Consider the following 19,883-nt stretch of genomic DNA (forward strand, 5'->3'; position numbering starts at 1 on the left):
TATATTAATACGGTAGCTTCGTCGTTTCCCCGACCCTCCTCCCTCTCACTGCTCCACCGTCCCCAAAGCGGCCGAGACGATCGTCTCCTACCTCGCCAATTACCACCGCCACCGCCACCGCCACCCCCATCTCATCTCATTTCATCTCATCGGTTATACCCGCGGCTGAGGTGAGTCTTTATCTTCTTAACTGCCTCTCAACCTGCTCCCATAAACCCTAGCAGACGGACCTCGAATTGAATTTATTCATCATCTCAACTCCCAAACTCCTCATCCTAATCTTTTTCCTCTAAGGTACTGCAGGTCTATCGCCGCGTCCTCACTCGGCCCCCTACCCAATAATTCCCTAGCCGACACCGATACCTGGTGTAATCTTGACGTTTGTGCTCTAAAACAAAATTGTTTCGGGTATACGAATTAACTACTACTACTATTATTATTTGTTTCGGAATGAGTACAATTAGATCATCATGAGAATCCGGTAGTTCTCGTTAGCAGATTGGGAGAACTTGAACATCCATCGCCTCCATGCGACTCGTTTAAAAACGTTATTATAAAGATTATATCACTGCAATGAAGAATAAATTTTTTAGACTGCGATGTACTTTTGAGTACTTTAAGATTTTCGGTGGTAGGGGAGTTTATCTGTTTAATTTGCTACAGTAGTTGGTATCATCATAATTAACTTTGATTACATTAGAAAAGGTCACCCTGAAGGAAAAAAAAGCTGCTTCTAAATACTGATAATATGTTCCACGAACTAATAGTACACAAACATATCAAGTCCTCTATGACCATATCTTGATGTAGCAAATTTACAGTGTAAGATTAAGATTATTTAACAATGAATTAAACCAATTTGGCACAGCAGTATATTTTGCAAGTAAATGGATGCAAATGCAATTGAAATAGAGCCCAATTTGTACAATTAAGTTGTCAATAAGAGGCACGGAAATTTCAGTTCTAATAGAATCTTCCACAAACCAAACAGCGGCTAAGAAAAGCATCTCGTTGGAGTCTATATTCTCTGTACAACACAGGTTACAGAAATGAGGAGTCAACTTCAAAGTTGAGCAATACCAATATTTGATCTAGAAGACAAGGGTTTCATGGGAAATTAATTGGAAATTTCAAATATCACAAGTGCAGAAAAGTGAGCAGCAAGAAGAGCTTTTCATATTGTCTCAATTTGATGTTAGAAATTAGAATGCTTAGTCAACTTTAGATAAATAAATGTTCAAATGGAATTTCACTTCTGCAATCTTTTTCTCAGAATGACTGCATACTCTTTCTTAATACAGATTTACGACAAGAGGTTATATATATACTATAAGGGAGAAGGTATGGGTGGAAGTGATGCTGGAGAAGTTCAAGAAGTAGGCCAGGACATGCAAGAGTTGCATATTGGACAAAATCCAGCAACTGGAGTTAGTATTCTCTGCGAGTTCTAGTTATCTACTTTGATTCCTGAGAGTCTCATGAGATGTAGAGCATATTGATGATTGCATTCCAGGCATTTATTTCCTTGGATGATCATGCTTTCTTCAATTGTTTTCGTTCTTGTTTCATCTTTTGGATATATGAGAGATAAACTTTGCATTACCCGTTTTTTTATGTTCTTGTTTCATCCTTTGGAAATATATGAGATAACCTTTGGATTCTTCAATTGTTTTCATTCTTGTTTAATCTTTCAGAAATATGAGAGGTAAATCTCAGATGTATGTACCATTAACAATAGAATTTGAAGTTCAAAGTTTCAAATGATTGAGATTCATTAGACTAATATGCCTTATACACATTAGAGCAACGTGCTCACTACTGTGTAACTGTTATTAAAAAGTTACCTCGTTGTTCAAACGTAATGCTTGATAGCCTCATTCTGGGCCTTTGTGGGCTTTTTGTTTGAGTTTTGATTATTGATTTGTTTATCTGGTATTCTTATGTGAAACCAATTCAATTTATTCTGGGCCTGTTTAAGAACTTACTCAAGCTTAGGTTAGTGCTCTTAAGTGTTTTCTGCAATGATGCTTATGTGAAGGTTACCATAAATCTTCTATGAAACCATTTCCTTATATTTAACCTTAATCAATTGACCCTTCTATTGGAGCATTATGAATCTGAGTTATAGTTTGCAAATATCTGATCCTTAGCTTGAAATATGTCTTTAGCACGTCATAAGTCTGCTGCCCTTCAGACTAATGTTCTGTTATCTGCTAAAATATTTAAATGTTTGCATGCATAAATGTTTGCCATAGTATGCTCATGCAAATTACTTGAGGCATTAAAAGTTTTTTAATGCAGGGGTGCTTGACTAAGGTCATTAATATGAAATCATCAGAAATTTTGTCAAAAGAAAGAAATGGTTCAAATCTGACAGATAACAATGGTAAGGGTTCCCTGTCCCAGTCTTCCGTGGTAGACAATGAAGAAGAACAGCAAGTAAATGGTTCAACTCAAGATGAATTACCAGGTAGCATACTTATACTCTTCTTAGTTCATGTTTTTTCATCTATATTTGACTTGGCTGTGCTATTTTTGCAGACAATGTATTGATAGATTTATAATAGGCAGTGAACCATGTAGTAGTTAGCACTTGCCTGGCATGGGGTGTGCCAGTGACACACCCCAATGCTGGCTGGCGCGGATGTGTGCCGATTGGTACGAGTCACGTGAGGTTCAAAACGGATTTTATTGATCCGAAATGCATCCATTAGAGTAATAAATCTGAAATATTTTATGAGGACCTTTTATTATTACGTGACAAACATGTTACGTTGTGTGGAGCCTATTTTTTAATATTTTTAATATTTTAATTATATTATGGAGTGTTTAATCATTAATGGTAGTTTTAATGAAATGTTGAATAATTTTTCTATTTTACTATTGTTATATCTTTAATAAAATAAGTCATTTACAAAAATAATCTAAAGACAAAAGATTCTATTATAAGCTTTATAATATATACTTAAATAAAAAATTGAAGATTGATATGTCGAAGACTCAAAAATATTAAAAATTCTAAATAAAAATATGCCAAAGGTGTGCCGGTCTGGTATGGCCATCATTGGAACTAGTTAGTAATTCAGTTTAGTAACAAAGTAACATCTAATATGTTTTGGCCCCACCTTTAAGAAGTGACTCATGAGGTGCTGTTGATTGATCATATTTTTTCTGTTTTATTGCTGCCAAGATCTGTTAACTTAGTGTTTACTGCATCATTTTTATGGGGAAAATATGTTAGTGCAATACTGCAATTTATGTGAGAGCTACAGTAAAATGCTTATGGAGCAATATGACATTGTAAACATCCAACTACGGCAAGCCTATGGGTGCTACTGAATTTCTTTCCACTTGTCCTTTATGGACTTGCTGCTAAAACTCATGATGTCCTTCCTAAGCATGCTTCTGTTGATGATTAGCTATTGGACCTGCAACATTTATGTCAAAAGGGTGAGAAGCACTTTGTTATACTCCAGTAATAAAATAATAATAAGTTGCAATCTGGTCTAATGAATGGCCAAAATCTATTCTCAGTGTTCATCTCTTATGCAGAAAATGCTGATAATAGAACTGACTAGATCCTGGTTTTTAATCTATTTCAAGCTATGCTCTGTTTCTCCTTGGTTTCAAGAGTCCTTTATATTCCTGCTGTGATTTCAATGCTATATTTTAGTGCTTTGACTTGTTATATACAAAGCATCTTATTGATAGCTGCATTCCATTAGAATATAAGAATCATGTGCATGGACATTGGGCTCGATACAAATTTTTATCAATCTAATTTATTCGCTTTATTAAACTGACAAAGCTACATTAGTTTAATTTTTTGCATCTGTCTGTTGTATTTATCTGTTAGCGCAGTTTATTTTGTTGTAACTGTAGCTTCTCAATTGTTCTGTCTAAGTACATGTTGAATTTCTAAACCAGAATCTGCGAAGAAGAAAAAGAAGAAGAGCAGAGCTAAGTAAGTTTTCTTAGGTTAGCCTTAGAAGTTTGGACCAATGTTGGTTCGGTTATTATTATTATTATTATTATTATTATTATGTGTATAGGAAAAAGAAAGAACCTCTTGAGCAGACTGATCCTCCGTCAATTCCTGTTGATGAACTCTTTCCTTCTGAGGAATTTCCTGAGGGTGAAGTCCAACAGTACAAGGATGAGTAAGCATAGTTTTCTGTACTTCAATTAGTTGTTATTAACATCCAATGTGCCATATTTTTGTTATTTTTCATGGTTTGCATTCTCCAAGTAATTGATTTTTACTATTACTATTATGTTGGACAACCTCTTTAGTAGTAGCTTAGTCATTACTATATTTCTGCTTTTTTACCAGTAATATGTATTGATCTCAGGAATAAATTGATTGAAGTAATGTACTGTTATTCTTGTCATAGTTTCTCAACGGAATGTTGAGACAGTGTGAGTTGAGCTTTGTGGGAGCTCATCAATGAGTGTGTGTGTGTGTGTGTGCATGTGCGTGCATGTATTTATTTGAGCAGAGAATAAATTGAATCATTGTTTAGCTTTGATTATGTTTATGCTAATTAGTATTGAGGAATTATTTTCATAGTTTCATCATTGAAAAGGATTTATGTTTTCAAGATTGCATCTAAGGTGAATTAAGTAAATAGTTTCAGTGTCAAATCATGAGAGACCTACTTGTGTTTGCTGATACACATATGAAAAGCATGGTTCTATAGTGCCTATTGCTCTTTAGATTGCCAATGTAATCAGTTATTTCCTTAACCTCTGTTTTTCTAATTTATTGCGAATTTTCTCCATATATGATAAATATAGGTTCTGCGCTGTGCTTTATAAGTTTTTACATGTTGCCTTACACAAAGTATGTGGGGGTTAACAAAATAGGACCTCTTCCATATTGGCTGACTTGACTGGTTACAATCATATGGAGTTAAGGTGTTAGGACCTTGAAGTTATTGCAAAGAAAATTAGAAAGTAACAGAAGTATCCAAAGAAGAGAAGGTATGTGATCATAAACAAAGAAACTTATTACCAAGGAGCCTAATTTTTTGCCATCAAAGCTGAAATGTCCTGAACTTATTAATGGTTTGGTGAGAATGTTACACACTCAAGTGGTGATACTCAGAAATTTAGACTTGAATGTTCTTTTACATTCCTTTGCTTGGACACAAGTGGGTTATGAGCATGACCCTTCTAGTTTTATGGATGATGTTTACATATTTTTCTGCATGATGACTTTTGTGAGTCTTTGAAAGTTCTGTGCCTATGTAATTTAGGCTATGTTGCTCTACGCATGAAGATCAATTGCATAGGTAGTTAGGTGTCTCTGTGGATAGCCAAATTAGATTTTGTGATTTTTGAGTTGTATCCAAGTGAAGAAAAGGTAACTTGTTATGGTGATGATGGGTAATCATAATATTATTTTCCCACATTCATTTCTTTGTACTTTGTGGAAGTAGAGATAATACTGTTATGGAGAGCGAGTTGTGCTTAATCTAAATTTCCTCTTTCCATTGGTGCAACTATTTTTCCTGAGTTCTTAAAAGTTGAAACCAAGGATTCGAGTTTCGGCCGATCCCGATCCAGGCCGAAACCACTCGGTTTCGGCCTGCTGCAGGCGGCTGCTTGCAGCCACTGCGGCGAGCAGTGCCACTGTCTGGCGACAACTACTACTGCTGTCGGCGGCGGCTAGAGAGAGAGAGGAGAGAGAGGAAGGGAGAGTGAGGAAGAGAAAAGGAGAGAGAGAGAGGGAAAAAGCAAGAGAGAGTGAGAGAGAGAGAAAATGAAAGAGAGAGTGAGGGAGAAGGAAAGATTAAAAAAAATGGTATGAGAGAGAGGAAAAAAGGAAGAGAGAGTGAGAGAGAGGGAAAAAGCAAGAGAGAGTGAGAGAGAGAGAGAAAATGGAAGAGAGAGTGAGGGAGAAGGAAAGATTAAAAAAAAGGGTATGAGAGAGAGGAAAAAAGGAAGAGAGAGTGAGGGAGAAGGAAAGATTAAAAAAAAAGTTGAGAAAGAGAGAGAAAAAAGATAAAAAAAAAAGAATGTGGGAGAAAATAGATACTTTAGACTAACAATTAGAGGGATAGAAAAGAAGAGAGGGAGAAAAAGAGATTTTTACTTTTTAGGCTTTATATGTGAGTAATTATTATTTCTTATTTTTTTATAATTTTTTTTAAATTTTTAGAAATTTCTCTAATATTTTTAATAATATTTAGAATTTTATTTAATTAAAATAGTCCGATCCGATACAGGCGGCCGATACGGCCGATACAGCCGATACGTATCGTTTTTTCGGACGGCCGATCCCGATCCCGATACCGATTTTTGGAACTTTGGTTGAAACTTTAAAAGTCTAGGAGTAGATGACATACTTTCTTTCTATTATGTATTTCAAGCAATGCTGGGCACCCTTAACCAGAATCTCCCTGTTTTACTTAGCCTACTACCATTTAACTTAATGCCATTCTTCTACCAACAATATTAGTTAAGTTGAAATTTTGTTTTTGTTTGTCTGCTTATAGATAATTGTCTTATCATTTTAATAACTTGCTAGAAGATAGGAGTTGTTGATTTCTGGACCTAGATACATTAAGCACCTCATGGAACTGTTCGTGAGTAATCTGTGAGTTACTGGACTCCATAATAAGTTAGTTACTTCTGACCAGTAATTTGTGGAGAACAACTTCTGAGGAAAAGAGGGAACTGGAGCGGCTACAGAAGCCAACTTACAATTCAGTTCGACGAGCAGCGGAAGTTCATAGACAGGTTAGGGTTTCTAAACAATTCCAACAGGCACCGCGTCTTTGCCATTGACTGTTAATTTTACATTAATACAAGGCTTAGATTCATTGCTGTAAGTAGTAAATGGATCTAGCTTTACCTAGTAGTGACAGGATATTGTTACTAATTCTTAGGTGCGGAAGTATATCAGGAGTATTTTGAAGCCTGGAATTTTGATGGTTGACCTGTGTGAGACTTTGGAAAATATGGTGCGGAAGCTTATCAAAGAGAATGGACTCCAAGCAGGCATTGCCTTTCCTACAGGATGCTCCTTAAATTGGTAATTTATTTCTTTTACATCCTAGTTACTTTTGGTTGGTCAATTAACATTGACTTGATGATGACCAACTTAATAGGGTTGCAGCTCATTGGACCCCAAATTCTGGTGATAAAACTGTGCTCCAGTACGATGATGTGATGAAGCTAGACTTTGGAACACAAGTGGATGGTAGCATCAAACTGTCTCTACTTGCATTTTCCCTGGTTTAATTCTGCCATATTTGCATTGATATCATTCAGATGCCAGATACTGGCATTTAATTTATTCTTTTAACCAACATATTGCAATGACCTATTGCAGGGCATATAGTTGATTGTGCATTCACGGTGGCATTTAATCCCATGTTCACTCCATTGCTTGAAGCTTCAAGAGAAGCTACAAATACTGGGGTTAAGGTAATGTTCTTCACCTTGTCTTTAGTTTGTTTGACGTGTTTTGAAAAGTTCAGCTTCTCTTGTTTTGGTAAGTCCTTTGTTCTATAATGTAGATAGAGGCTATAGAATGCCCACTATTTTCAACATTCTTGTAGATAGGGGTGTAAACGTGCTGAGCCTGAGTGAGTTGGCTCCAGCTCAAGCTTGGTTCGAAATTAATTTCGAGCCTTATAACTTTCTGAACTCAAGCTTGAATTGAGCCTATTATCAAACCTTATTCAAGCGGAGCTGGACCGAGCCGGAGCTCGAGCCGAGCCGCAACCTATTTAAGCTAAAATAAGCTGTAAGAGGAGGATGACGATGAGGCGGCGATGGCATGAGGAAGATGGGCATGGGACGACAGCTTGAGGAGGAAGATGAGCACGGGGTAGCGGCTTGAGCGGGAAGAGCCGACTTGTCGAAGGAGGATGAGGAGGCGGGTCGACAATGGAGAAGGACGAGGCGACATGCCGTGGAGGACGAGGCGGCGGCTTGAGGAGGAGGAGTTGGCTTGCCGAAAGGAGGAGGAGGCGGGCTAACGGCGGAGAAGGACGAGGCGATGGGCCGATGATGGAGGAGGAGGATAGGAGCGACCGAGCGAGTAAGGACTGAAGGAGAGCTAGGGAGAGTTGAGCGGCTGTGTTTGGGAATTGGGACTTGGGAGTTGAGGCTAGAGTTTGTAATTTGAGAATCCCTTATATACTGAGTCTATTGAGCCGGTTTCAGCTTAGGCTTGGCTCGAGATTGATTTCGAGCTCCTAATCCGACTCAGGCTTGGCTCAGCTCTAGTCGGATTGAGCCAAGCTCGAGCTTCAGTTGAGCCGAGCTTGAGCCGCTAGTTTATTTTGACAGCCCTACTTGTAGAATATATAGACTGTCTCACTTCATCTGAATGCTCGCTGGCCCTCTTCTAGTAGAAATGTGTCAATTGGCAGAACAATGACAATACAAATTTCTGTATTAAGTTATGTTTCTTTTCTGCTCAATTAGCTTTGACTTATATGGGCATACATTTAGAAATGCCTATATGATGCAGGGGAAGAGTCAAATTATCCATATCAACATAAATTGAAGATTACCAGTCTGTGCTTACTTGCTATTTTGTCTCTTGGCTTCTGTTGTAGTATGATCACTAAGTATTTTAGAACTGATATAGTTCTTCAGTGCTACTTTATGATAATGTAGGAAAAAAGGAACCAATTGCATCGATCCAATTGCCACCTGTCTGTGAATAACCTTGAACCGCTAATAACCTACTATCTAAAATGAAGTACAGATATTTCTCGCCAATCTAACCAAATTACAGAAAAAAAAAGTAAGAACCAGGTCAGGGAGACAGTCTGCTGTCTCAAGAATGGCTGCACAATATCTAATATAGTACCTCATAAATGCAACTGACTGTGCGTCTGCATCAAGGATACATTCTTTTTAAGAACTTATGGTGTAAAGTGGATGCTGCCTCACCCAGAAACCAGATATGTAGATGTGGACATAACATTGTTTTACAGATAATGCTCAAGTTGTAAGAACAATGCGTTACATACTGGATATCATCAGCGAGGTACTAATATTGTTTCCATGTGACTTACCGGAGTAATCTCTTATATACCTTGGCTCTTATTTCCTGATATTCCTGACTGTCATTTATTTCATCTCATGAAGTGTTGTTGACTTCTATCTGTGAGACAATAATAAAAACTGATCAATCTACCCACATAGTGCCATATAATATGTGCAGGATAGCTTCAATGGAAATCAAATTTTCTCCAAAAGTAGTTTACTTTCTGGTGCATCACTTCCCAATACTGTAATATCAATTATTTCATCTTATTGTCTAGGAATCTGGAATTGATGTACGACTCTGTGATGTTGGTGCTGCAATCCAAGAGGTCATGGAATCATATGAGGTTGAAATTAATGGAAAGGTGTTCCAAGGTGTGTAATTATGATTTATGGTCATGTTGTGCTTATGCATGGCAAATCATCTGTTTATTGGATGCTGATGCTGTATTTGTTTTCTTTAAAGTTGTTTCAACGTAAAGGACTTGTCTTACTGTTATTTGGTAGTGCAGGATTGATGCTGCAGTCCACACTTCCTCATCAAAGAAGCATTAGAACATTTGCTGTTAGTAAATAGATTTATTAGTAAATTGACACAATTCTTTGCGAACAAACAGCTAAATTGACAGCTTTATTAGTAAATAGATTTGCAACATTTGCTGTTAGTTACTCTACAAATATTGAAGTTTATTGTATATTTCCTTCATAAATTCATTTCATTGACCATAAGTTAAAGATTCCACCTGTTTGTTGTAGTTAAAAGTGTGCGAAACCTGAATGGGCACAGCATTGGGCCATATCAAATCCATGCTGGAAAATCTGTTCCAATTGTAAAAGGCGGAGAGCAGACAAAAATGGAGGAAGGAGAGTTTTTTGCAATTGAAACATTTGCATCTACAGGTAATATGGCCGCATGTACTGTAATACTAATGATTAAGTAGTTGGGTGCTGAAATTAAGGCTCTCAGTTATTTTCTGTACTTGCAGTTATTCAAACATGCAAGTAATTTTTTTACGAGAATAGTTCTATAATAGGCTTAGAGCAGTTTTGGTTCTAGGGATTGGTATCCGTCTCCTGCTAGTATGCATTTATAGTGGGCGTGAACCTAGATAGGATTTGGCTAGTGCTGAGGCTTATGTTTCCAAAGAGCTGCATGTCAACAAGCAATGTATTCCTTTTAAAGTGGGTCTTAATTGATTGTTATTTAAGCAGATATTACAGTTACCTAATATAAACTCATGTTCTTATGCAATTTTCAGGAAAAGGATATGTTAGGGAGGACTTGGAATGCAGTCATTACATGAAAAACTTTGATGTTGGGCACATACCGCTAAGATTGCCTAGAGCAAAGCAGCTTCTTACAACAATCAACAAGCATTTTTCGACGTTGGCTTTTTGCAGGCGTTACTTGGACCGCATTGGAGAAACCAAGTATCTTATGGCACTGAAAAATCTAAGTGATGCTGGTATAGTTCAGGTATATCATATTGGCGCATTTGTTTTCTGTACTTCTATCATGCAGTATACGTATAGGAAGTGCACTTGATAGCATATCTTCCTGTGAGGTGTTGGTTTGTGTTTAAGTTGATCTTTTGGTTGCCACCCTGCTGATGATACTCAGTGCATCATAGATGCATGCTTTAATTTTGTTAGCATCAAGGCTTATAAATATAGTTTATTATTAGTATGATTTTGATTGGAGTATCTGCGATGAGTTCTTTCTCAATGTTGATATTTTTTTTAAGTAGTAGTCCATATGCAAGTACTCTCTGTACATACTGTTCATTGTTTTGGCCAATGCACAACTAATGTTGAAATTTTCTGTCTTTCCCATAAAATGTAGCTTAAGTTATTAATTTATAAGGCCCCTCCTAACTTATGAATTATAATTGATCCCAGCTAAAATAGCCTAAATCACTTCCAAAATAATAATTTGTTATTTAAAGTTTGAAAAAAAAACTACAGAGTTTATCCTGCTGATGCATCGTGCAGAAGACTTCCTAGAAAAAACAATGCTAGGTTGGGCCAACTACACTTCTATTACAGGATGGACTGGTGAAATTGATGTAAAGTTAATGCTCAACATTAAACCCATGCATGCAGGACTTTCTTTGGAAAAATATACCTAGCTGAGTTTTCACCTTGGTAATTTTAGAAGAAAAAGAATTTGAACCTCTGGCAATTATAGAATGCTGGATCAAGAGCAATGTGAGGAAAATAAAAGAGAATTGTGGAAAAAATTTACGTGGTTCAGCAAATTCCTAGTATAGCTCATCTTCCTTTTATTACTTGAGTCTTATACGTTGCTGATTCTACATTTCCATAAATTTGATATTATACATAGTAGAGGTTGATGTTTCATGGATGATGAATGGTGAAGGTGCATTCACTGACATTGTCTACATTCTCTCTGCAGCCATACCCACCTCTCTGTGATGTGAAAGGGAGCTATGTAGCTCAGTTTGAGCACACTATTTTGCTCCGCCCTACTTGTAAGGAAGTCATTTCGCGAGGCGATGACTACTGAGCTTTGTAGCTCCAGTGTTAAATTAAGTAAAACTTTTATAATTTGACTGCCTGTGCACAATGCATCTTTTATTGTGTCTGAATTTGTGTTGTTAGAAACTTGTTGAACATATTATTAAGACAGCCCTCCTGTAATGGATTTTTATTTAAAAATGGAAAATGTCTTACTCATGGATGATGTTTTGGGCTCTTGAATCGTTCCAGTATTCATTGTCGTACATGTTCAACTTAATTTTCGGAAGTTTATTACTTACCTTTGATTGCCTTTTTTCGTCCCTATACCCTCGCTTCATCACTTGGTCACGAAAGAGTAGCCATGCACACGGCCTGCAGATATCCAACCTATTAATCGCCTGAATGACCCACTCGGCCTTTTGTGTCATGCTGGGTTTGGGCCGTTTTGCAAACATAAATAGTTCTACTTAAAATGAATTATGATAATGATGCATTACCCTCCTTGTATTTTGGATACAGCAAAAGATGAACACTGCGCTATCACTAGGAATTGCAGCAGTCATCAATGTTCCAGACTCTTCCCCCCTTCACGCTAGGAGAGTCCAGATTATTATTCGAATTATGTTGCCCACATTAAATCTTCTATGTTGAAATATTATACCATAAGGATAAAATAAGCAACGGTCCATTTAACATTTGCAAAAATATGTATCCTGAACCAAGCATCAACTCTATAGAACGTATTGCAATTACAGACAAGGAAGGTTACACAGTCTAACCAGGCAACGATCTTTAACTCTTAGCGAGTTCTGCAGAAACTCGTACATAAAAGCTCTGGTTCTTATGAGACAATCCAAAGTTTATTGATAACATATTGATTGGCATATCATTGCACACAGAATCAGCAAAGTTTGACCTCAATAATTGTCCGTAGGTCTATCACTCGACTTTTTCAGGATTTTTCTACACTCAGCACTCTGTTGACTATCCTTCAAATCTTACAGGCGAACTGTTCTCAAAGAATATCCAATGCAGCTCCACATTTTGGGTGCTCCCTAAAATGATGTTGATGCTGTTGATGTTTGCTGCTTATCTCCAAGGATGATCACAATAACCGTCACATCATCATGATATTCTCTCCTAATCCCAGTTGGTATTCTCATTAATTCTTCAGCACTGAAACCTGCAAATTAAGTCAAAATTAGTAGTTTTAACCAAGATTGTTAGATAATCAATTGATTCAAAAACTTTAACTGCAAGGTAAAAGACTAACAATGTATATTATGCCTTCAACACATCCTCTTATGCAGCCCCTTGTACAACGCATGTGGACGGATAAAAGATAATAGAGTGGGCAGTCCCCAACACCACACAAGAATATATAATAGAGAAAATGGAAAAATGAGGCTAAACAAGGTCTAAACTCTAAACCTCTAGAAAATCAAACTCTTATACCATAATAGATAACCAGTCTATAACAAAGAAATTGATGCCAAGGAGAACATTTCGAAACTCAATACATGAACAGTAAAAGTTTAAAGCCTTTGTTAGACTCTTTCTTGAAATGCAAGTAAATCTTCAGGTTGGCATCATGAATGGAGATTAAAAATAGGAACCGATATTCATATACTCAAGAGAGAGAACTACTAGAAACCGATAGATACATTTATTATAAACTTAGCTCATAAGTAGAGAATCAAGAACTTCATATGTAAAAATCTAAAAGCAGAAGGGAACGGAAAAAGTTTCAGGTTAACTGATAGAATGTAGACATCCAAATTGAAGTTTCTAAACAAAAGCAATGTAAAGAAGGGTAATCCTATCATGATCCAAATGAAAAATTTTAAGATGGCAGAGAGAATACACTAATTGATGTGCTGTCTAATATAACAAGTGTGAGTGCTTTAGCATTCAACATGAGATTTTAGTAGGTCGATATACTTTATCCTGAAAAGTAAAATAAAAGCACTTTCATTATAGCTTGTGATAGACCAGTGATAACTTGAATTTGAGCTTTGATTATTTTGAAAATAATCTTCCATCTGAACGATTCGACCAGAATCATGAAGAATTATGAGACAGTTTTCTGAGACATATATCAAATTTCACATTCAGATGAAAATAAAAGGCTAAATTGCACATGCAATTCACGTTATATTACTCTAGGTATACCAAAATAACATAAAAAATAAAAATGAAAATGAAAAAAAGAACACCACATGCACTGCATATAAAAGAGTCCAACAGATACCAGCATCTTTAGCTGCTCGAAGTAGAAGCTCCTCAATTAAATGTTTTGCAGGATCACCAAAAGGATTTTCCTCCATGAACTGATGAACTATTTCAACAACTTCATTGTTGCTGAAGAAATCGAAGAGACCATCACTGCCGAGTACAACAAACAAGTCCTTTCCTGATACTCGGTGGACCAAGGTGTGCGGATGGTTAGAAACATATGGGGGGCTGCGTAAATTTGGAACTCGAAGAATGCCCATGAGTGCATCATTAAATTTTCTCTGCATAGGTATTAGCAAAAATAAAGTTTAATTTACTTGAATCATTATTATATAAAATAGCAATCATATTATTATTACCTCTTTTAGATAGACAACTCCAAATGCACGAGTAACTTTCAGCTTTCCTTTTACTCTATTATAAATGATGACTGAAGGATCATCTGGATGGTCGGACACAAGCTTTTTTTGCTCTAATTCATTATCGACTGTATGAGTCTCAGTTAGCTGGATGGCTTGCACTGAATCACCAGAAAAACTAGTAGTAGCCAACACCCCTCTGCTATCTCCTAGGTTCAAAACATATAAATCCATCCGATGAAGAAGCACAACAAGGACACAAGATCCGATTGAAACTAAATCCGGTCTGTCATCCATTTCTCGCTCAATCATGCTCATAAAATCACTCTCAGCTTGTGCAAGAGCACTAGTAAGACAATTCAATACACTAAATTGAAAAGATTCAGAAGGGAATTCTCCATCTAAAGAATTAGAAGGCATGTTTTGAGTATCTTCAACTTCTGATCTCCCCAAAGATAACTCATTATTAACGGTTTCACTAGTTGATGATAATAGAATTTTTTCACATGAGCCACTTGATTCCTTTTGTTGTTTAATGCGACACTCTAACAGATACAAATAAAATCCTATATTATCATACAAAGTACCTGCCAAATAATCAGCTGCATCTCTTCCATTGAATCCATCATATATTCCACAAAATAGCCATCCATTTTCCTCGGAACATACAACCTGGACTCGATCTTCCCCAGCTGGTCCACCAGCCATCTGTACATCCATTGAATTTAGAAAACTTGAGGATTCAACAGTTGCAGGAGCACTCATAGATCTCCATGAGTTTCTATTAATTTCAAGTATATCATTATCAGTTGATATGCTGCTCCCAGAAGGTGACGACAAGAAATCCAATCTTGCAATAGGAGAATACTTTCTGAATGAATTTATGGAATCCAATCCTGGTAAGATCTTCTTTCCGAGAAGACCATTACACATACTTGTATTTGCCAATGTATTATTGGCACTAAGGGCAGCACTGGATAAGCAAGAAAATGAATTACTTCGTGACAAAATTCTGGAATCTTGAACCTCAAGCCCGGTAGAAAGCTTATATTCACAATTAGCTTCAGTATCACTGCTTTGATAGGAATTGCATTGATAGCCAAAACTAATGTTTAGATCACTGGTTGTCCTAGCAAGCTTTTCAAATCCTCCCATAGCCTCTTGAGGATTAGATGAACAGCTTCTCATGCTATAGTGTGGTTTAGTTCGACTTGACTCTATATCATGCTGAAAGATATTGTTTTTTGTACTTAAATCCAAAAGCAAACCAACCCTGAAAATGAAAATATGATTTTCAAGATGTTAATAGCTTACCCACAATATAAATTGTTTGTTACAAAGAATGCCACCAGTGTAACAGTCAAAAACATGAACAAGGAGATTTCTTCAAGCTGCTTCTTTTTTTAGAGAAGCGAGAATTTAATGGTGTCCCACAATATACTGACGCTATTGGAATTTGAACTTGGAAACTCTGATACAATATGAGAGCTACTTATTATGTTATTCTGACATAATGTTCGAACAAGCATCATAAATTTAAATATGTTACTCCTTTGCTAATAGATGAGTAGGATGCAGGTAACATGTTAGATAATCAAAGGGGATTTAATGAAATGATGACTAGTGAAAAATGGTTATTATACAGAGAAATAATATTCAACTTGCATCATCTATGGAAATTTGTTGAGGAGCCACATTATGCTGTACTTTTGCATTCTGAAGTGACCAATCCCTAGTATCACTCTTTTACGAAATAAAAATCCATCGTAAATACACTGAATTGCACATGTGCATCTGGAGAAAAAGTTAATGCTGATATATAGCCTTCTTAAATCATAACATTTCAAGAACTGCTTATGCTTAAGATACTTATCATATGTAGAACAAGTTGAACTTGGATTTTAGCTATGCTAGCTTCGCTCAAGAGTCATATTATAGTCAAGAGCGAAAAATATCAATGCAACTGCTTAGCAAGTAAAGACAAGTGAAGTTTGCAAATATATATCATGCCATAGAAATTTCTCGCAGCTCTAATGGATATTAACATTTTTTCAGTATGAGAAGAAGAGAATTCATACTTTCTGTGAATTCAGTTACATCCTTTGTTCCTATTGAATGCCAATCTATCTAGTTTAAGAAGGTTCCCTAGCTATCATCCTGAATCATCTGATTTCTACGTGAGATTTACTATGCTTCTGTTGCAATCGCTCTCGAAGAAGATGATAGCAATCCGAGTCGCAGTACTGGACAAAGTTGAACATAGAATGTTTAAAGGTAATAGGGATCAATCTAACTGTTGGAATGATTTGAGATTCATATATGTTATTCCTCTAGAAATCAGTAATTCAATGCAACTGGAATCTCATCGATCGAATTGGTAGATCAAAATTTATGGTTAATATACTGACCAAAGGCCAGAGGATGACAGGATGAATGTGGATGATGGAAATTGGTTATGTGGTTAGGGTTAGAGTTATAGAAGAGGATAATGACTGTGGTGGTGGAATAGTATCTTGAACAAGATGAGGAGGAAAAGGGAGCTTCTAGGTATGACTGGTCGCTTGAGTGAGGAGGGAGAAGTGACGGAGGGTTAATCTTAGTTGTAGAAGAAAGCTCAGGATAGATACCGAGGGAAAGGAAGGAGAAGGGAGAAGGTCGACTCAAGCCTAGATGCAAAACAAATGCTCTAATAATTAAAAATCACAAAATGGTTGCTATTCCATATATTTAGATATTAGCCAATCATTCAAAAATCATAAATAAATCCTAATAAGAAACAACTAGCCAACGGGCATTCGAACGCCCCTTGACCATATTCAATAGCCAAAAATATTGTTCTGTATGTGCGAACTTTGTGCAGGCGTCCGAACGACCATTCCTAACGTTCGAACGCATCAGCCAGAATTTCTTATTTTTATCCAAAACAAATACAAAACATGATCCAACTCGAGGCGGGTTGGTCATGTCCAATTTGTATCATAATCAAGAACCGCAACAATTTCTAACCTTATAACCTTATTCATCCCCTTGGCATGTTGATTATAGCTCTTCCCTTAGTTATAACTTATAACATACAAATGGACACTAGTACTTTGGTCCATGTGCATTTTACGTATCACAATGATACACAAACAGAATGCTACCTATCCTCAAGAAAAAAATATTCTTGTAATAACTTGTCCATCATGTAGTTACTTAAAGTTCCCAAATCATGCAAAAGATGGGTCAAATTAGTTAGCGTGAATTTTGGTGGAGCTTCTGGCAATCAGCTTGTAGCTTAGATAAATTTCTTATTCTTCATGTACCTCATTTTCTTTCATGTTGCTCCAATTAGCTCATACCATATGGTCGCTTGATGCCTTAATTTGAATTATATATAACTCGATAAAGAAAAGACAAAGTTACTTTGAGCAATAGAAATGAGAACTATGAAAATGGCTGCAATATTGGGAATCTAAATAGTTGGAACAACCTTGATACCTTTTCCACAAAGTGCATCTTATGATCTCTTGTATACGATTTGACAACAACTTCTATACGATTCTTCCAAAGATTATCTAAATTCAAATAGGTGTTTCCTGCACATGGATTGTGTAGAAAACTAGAAACAATAAAAATGCGTTTGAGCAAAAACAAGTGATGGACCGATCTTTAAAGATCTTCGAACACCAGTCTTTGTTGTAAAAAGGAAGCAATAACAGGGCATAGGATAGTTAATACCACCAAAGAGATTCGATATCATTAGGTGAATATTGCTATCAGTACATAGGACATGAATCTAAATAAGAGTGGTTTTGTGATATAAAACACGGAATTGCTTAATTTGGATGACTAAGACAACCTGAGTCAACAAGTATGTAATTATTGGAGAAGCAAACATCACCTGCAAAGAGGATGGAGTTCTTCTCCTTAACGAATGAACCCATGGGTAGGACTCGGCGTTTTCACTTGTTGGAGCAGCAGTTTGTCTTTCCCTTGAAGCGATTCCCTGTATATTGACATCACATCGAGCTGCGTCCGTGAGAGAGAGAGAGAGAGAGAGAGAGAGAGAGAACTACAGCGAGGAGCAAATGGAGCGTACCGATGTTTCCATTAGTTAGTTCAGATGGCGGATCTCGCCCAAGGATTGAGCTGCTCTCCTCTTCCCATCCGTCACCTTTTTATTCAATCTGAATAAAAGTTTCATACGAGTAAGTAGATCGATCACACCGGATAATAAAATTATGCATAACCCAACGTAATGAATGGATTTCCTTGCAGGAAAAGAAAGCGCAACAGATTATTCTTGGAAGAGTGCTCTTCCGAAGTTTATAGAGCAGAGAGAGAGAGAGATTACCTGGTAGCGTTTAGAATGCGAAGTTAAGGGAGGAGATGGATGAGTATCTCGTATGAATCTGCAGAGGAGTTGATTCAGAAGTATCTAATAAGAGAGAGTTGACAAAAAATTCTGCACAATTCCTATAAATTAATAAATAAAAAAATACGTACAAGTCGTAGACTGTTTCTGCTTCTACAATCTTTGAGTTGATAGTCTATGACTTTTAATTATTAGATTTAGGCGTAGAGATATATACTAAACTATAGGGGTGGAGTGCGTATGTCGGTGTAAACGTAATAGTTCTGGAACTTGGAAGTTTTTTCTTTCTTTTTTTATTTGATTTGTAATACAAGTGGAAGGTTATTCAACACTTGTGTTTGAAAAGACACTTGTGTTATTCAACACTTTAGGCTTAAATCACTGTTTGAGCCCATTAACAACAAAGAAGATATTATGATGACCCAAAACTACCCAGTACGCTACGTACGTCGTACGCAGCCATAAAACCAAAAAAAAAAAGAAAAGTTTTATTAAACTTCTTTATTCTGTTTCTCTTCTCAAACTCAAATACCAAGATATATTCGAATGCCTCGACGTGGACGGGACAAAATATTTATTTTTCTCAATAGTAATGTTTGCTCCATAAAATATACGCTAGTTCCATAGAATATAACAAATGCCATTTTCTAGTAAGGACAGAAAAAATGATCAATTTTGTCCTTTGATAACGTCTACTATCTGATCCTTCGAGCAACTTGTTGTATATCTAATTGGTTAGAGAGTATAATAATGTCTAATGCCTCTACCGTAGTAGGAAGTCCTAGATCCATATATAGATCCAGGTGAAGAGAGATGCATTGAGGAATAAGTACTTTGAGTTAATTTTGACGGAAATGTTATCAGAATAATCAAGCTATTTATATATACGCAGTCCGGGTGCTGCTTGGTGGATCGATTCACCATGATAATCATGCTATATTAATCTATCCATAACCTTCAGGAATCATGAAGATTACAAACTTCACATTGATATGAACCTCTCCCAATTAGTTTATCGATTTAAATTTACCATAATGTCCTGACATCACCAATCCCCATCTTACATAACTTCTACACAGATGGACAGCAGATAAATGGACGCATTTGTGTTTAATGGCCTTGGTAAATTTCAAATTACCCACATGTGTGGCTATCAGTTTGGCAAAAATCAAATAAGTTCGAATTTAGTTTTTATTATATTTAAATTATAATTGGATTAATTTGTCTAACTTAATTAATAATTAGATCATCTTCGGAGTTATAACATTAACCCGTTTGACCCGATTTGATCAGTTTGATTATACGGGTTGCGTCGGGTCAATTCGTTAACCCGTTCTCTTCTCAAATCGACCAACGGCGACTTCGGAGATCATATCCTGCCTGCCACACCATCGTCACACGGCGGCGCAATAGACTACGAGTGCGTGTGGCTGTGCGAG

General features: G+C 36.5%; 2 protein-coding genes across 4 annotated transcripts; one reads left to right on the forward strand and one right to left on the reverse strand.

Annotated features, from left to right (window-relative positions):
* Position 1: 1 nt before the first annotated feature.
* Positions 2–11,709, forward strand: LOC140796121 (methionine aminopeptidase 2B-like). Of its 3 annotated transcripts, none has more exons than XM_073148997.1 (14): positions 32–170; positions 295–408; positions 1,302–1,427; positions 2,302–2,470; positions 3,928–3,964; positions 4,053–4,160; positions 6,645–6,744; positions 6,894–7,039; positions 7,116–7,207; positions 7,340–7,434; positions 9,291–9,387; positions 9,769–9,912; positions 10,272–10,489; positions 11,429–11,709. In XM_073148997.1, exons 3-14 carry the CDS (start codon positions 1,344–1,346, stop codon positions 11,537–11,539), a joined length of 1,401 nt encoding a protein of 466 aa, XP_073005098.1. In that variant the 5' UTR covers positions 32–170; positions 295–408; positions 1,302–1,343; the 3' UTR covers positions 11,540–11,709. The 3 variants fall into 3 exon arrangements, with proteins under 3 accessions (XP_073005096.1, XP_073005098.1, XP_073005097.1); XM_073148996.1 differs by having other exon boundaries at positions 304–408; XM_073148995.1 differs by lacking the exon at positions 295–408 and having other exon boundaries at positions 2–170.
* A 493-nt stretch (positions 11,710–12,202) lies between these two features.
* On the reverse strand, positions 12,203–18,183 carry LOC140796586 (probable protein phosphatase 2C 39). Its single transcript, XM_073149645.1, has 5 exons — positions 18,169–18,183; positions 17,971–18,075; positions 14,088–15,360; positions 13,745–14,009; positions 12,203–12,676 (listed from the first exon to the last, which is right to left on the reverse strand). The coding sequence occupies exons 3-5, from the start codon at positions 15,273–15,275 to the stop codon at positions 12,549–12,551; spliced, it is 1,581 nt and encodes a 526-aa protein (XP_073005746.1). The 5' UTR covers positions 15,276–15,360; positions 17,971–18,075; positions 18,169–18,183; the 3' UTR covers positions 12,203–12,548.
* Positions 18,184–19,883: the final 1,700 nt, after the last annotated feature.

Source organism: Typha latifolia, chromosome 10 (genome assembly GCF_019914945.1).
Source record: "Typha latifolia isolate L0001 chromosome 10, TyphaL0001v2, whole genome shotgun sequence".
NCBI classification, from domain to species: Eukaryota; Viridiplantae; Streptophyta; class Magnoliopsida; order Poales; family Typhaceae; genus Typha; species Typha latifolia.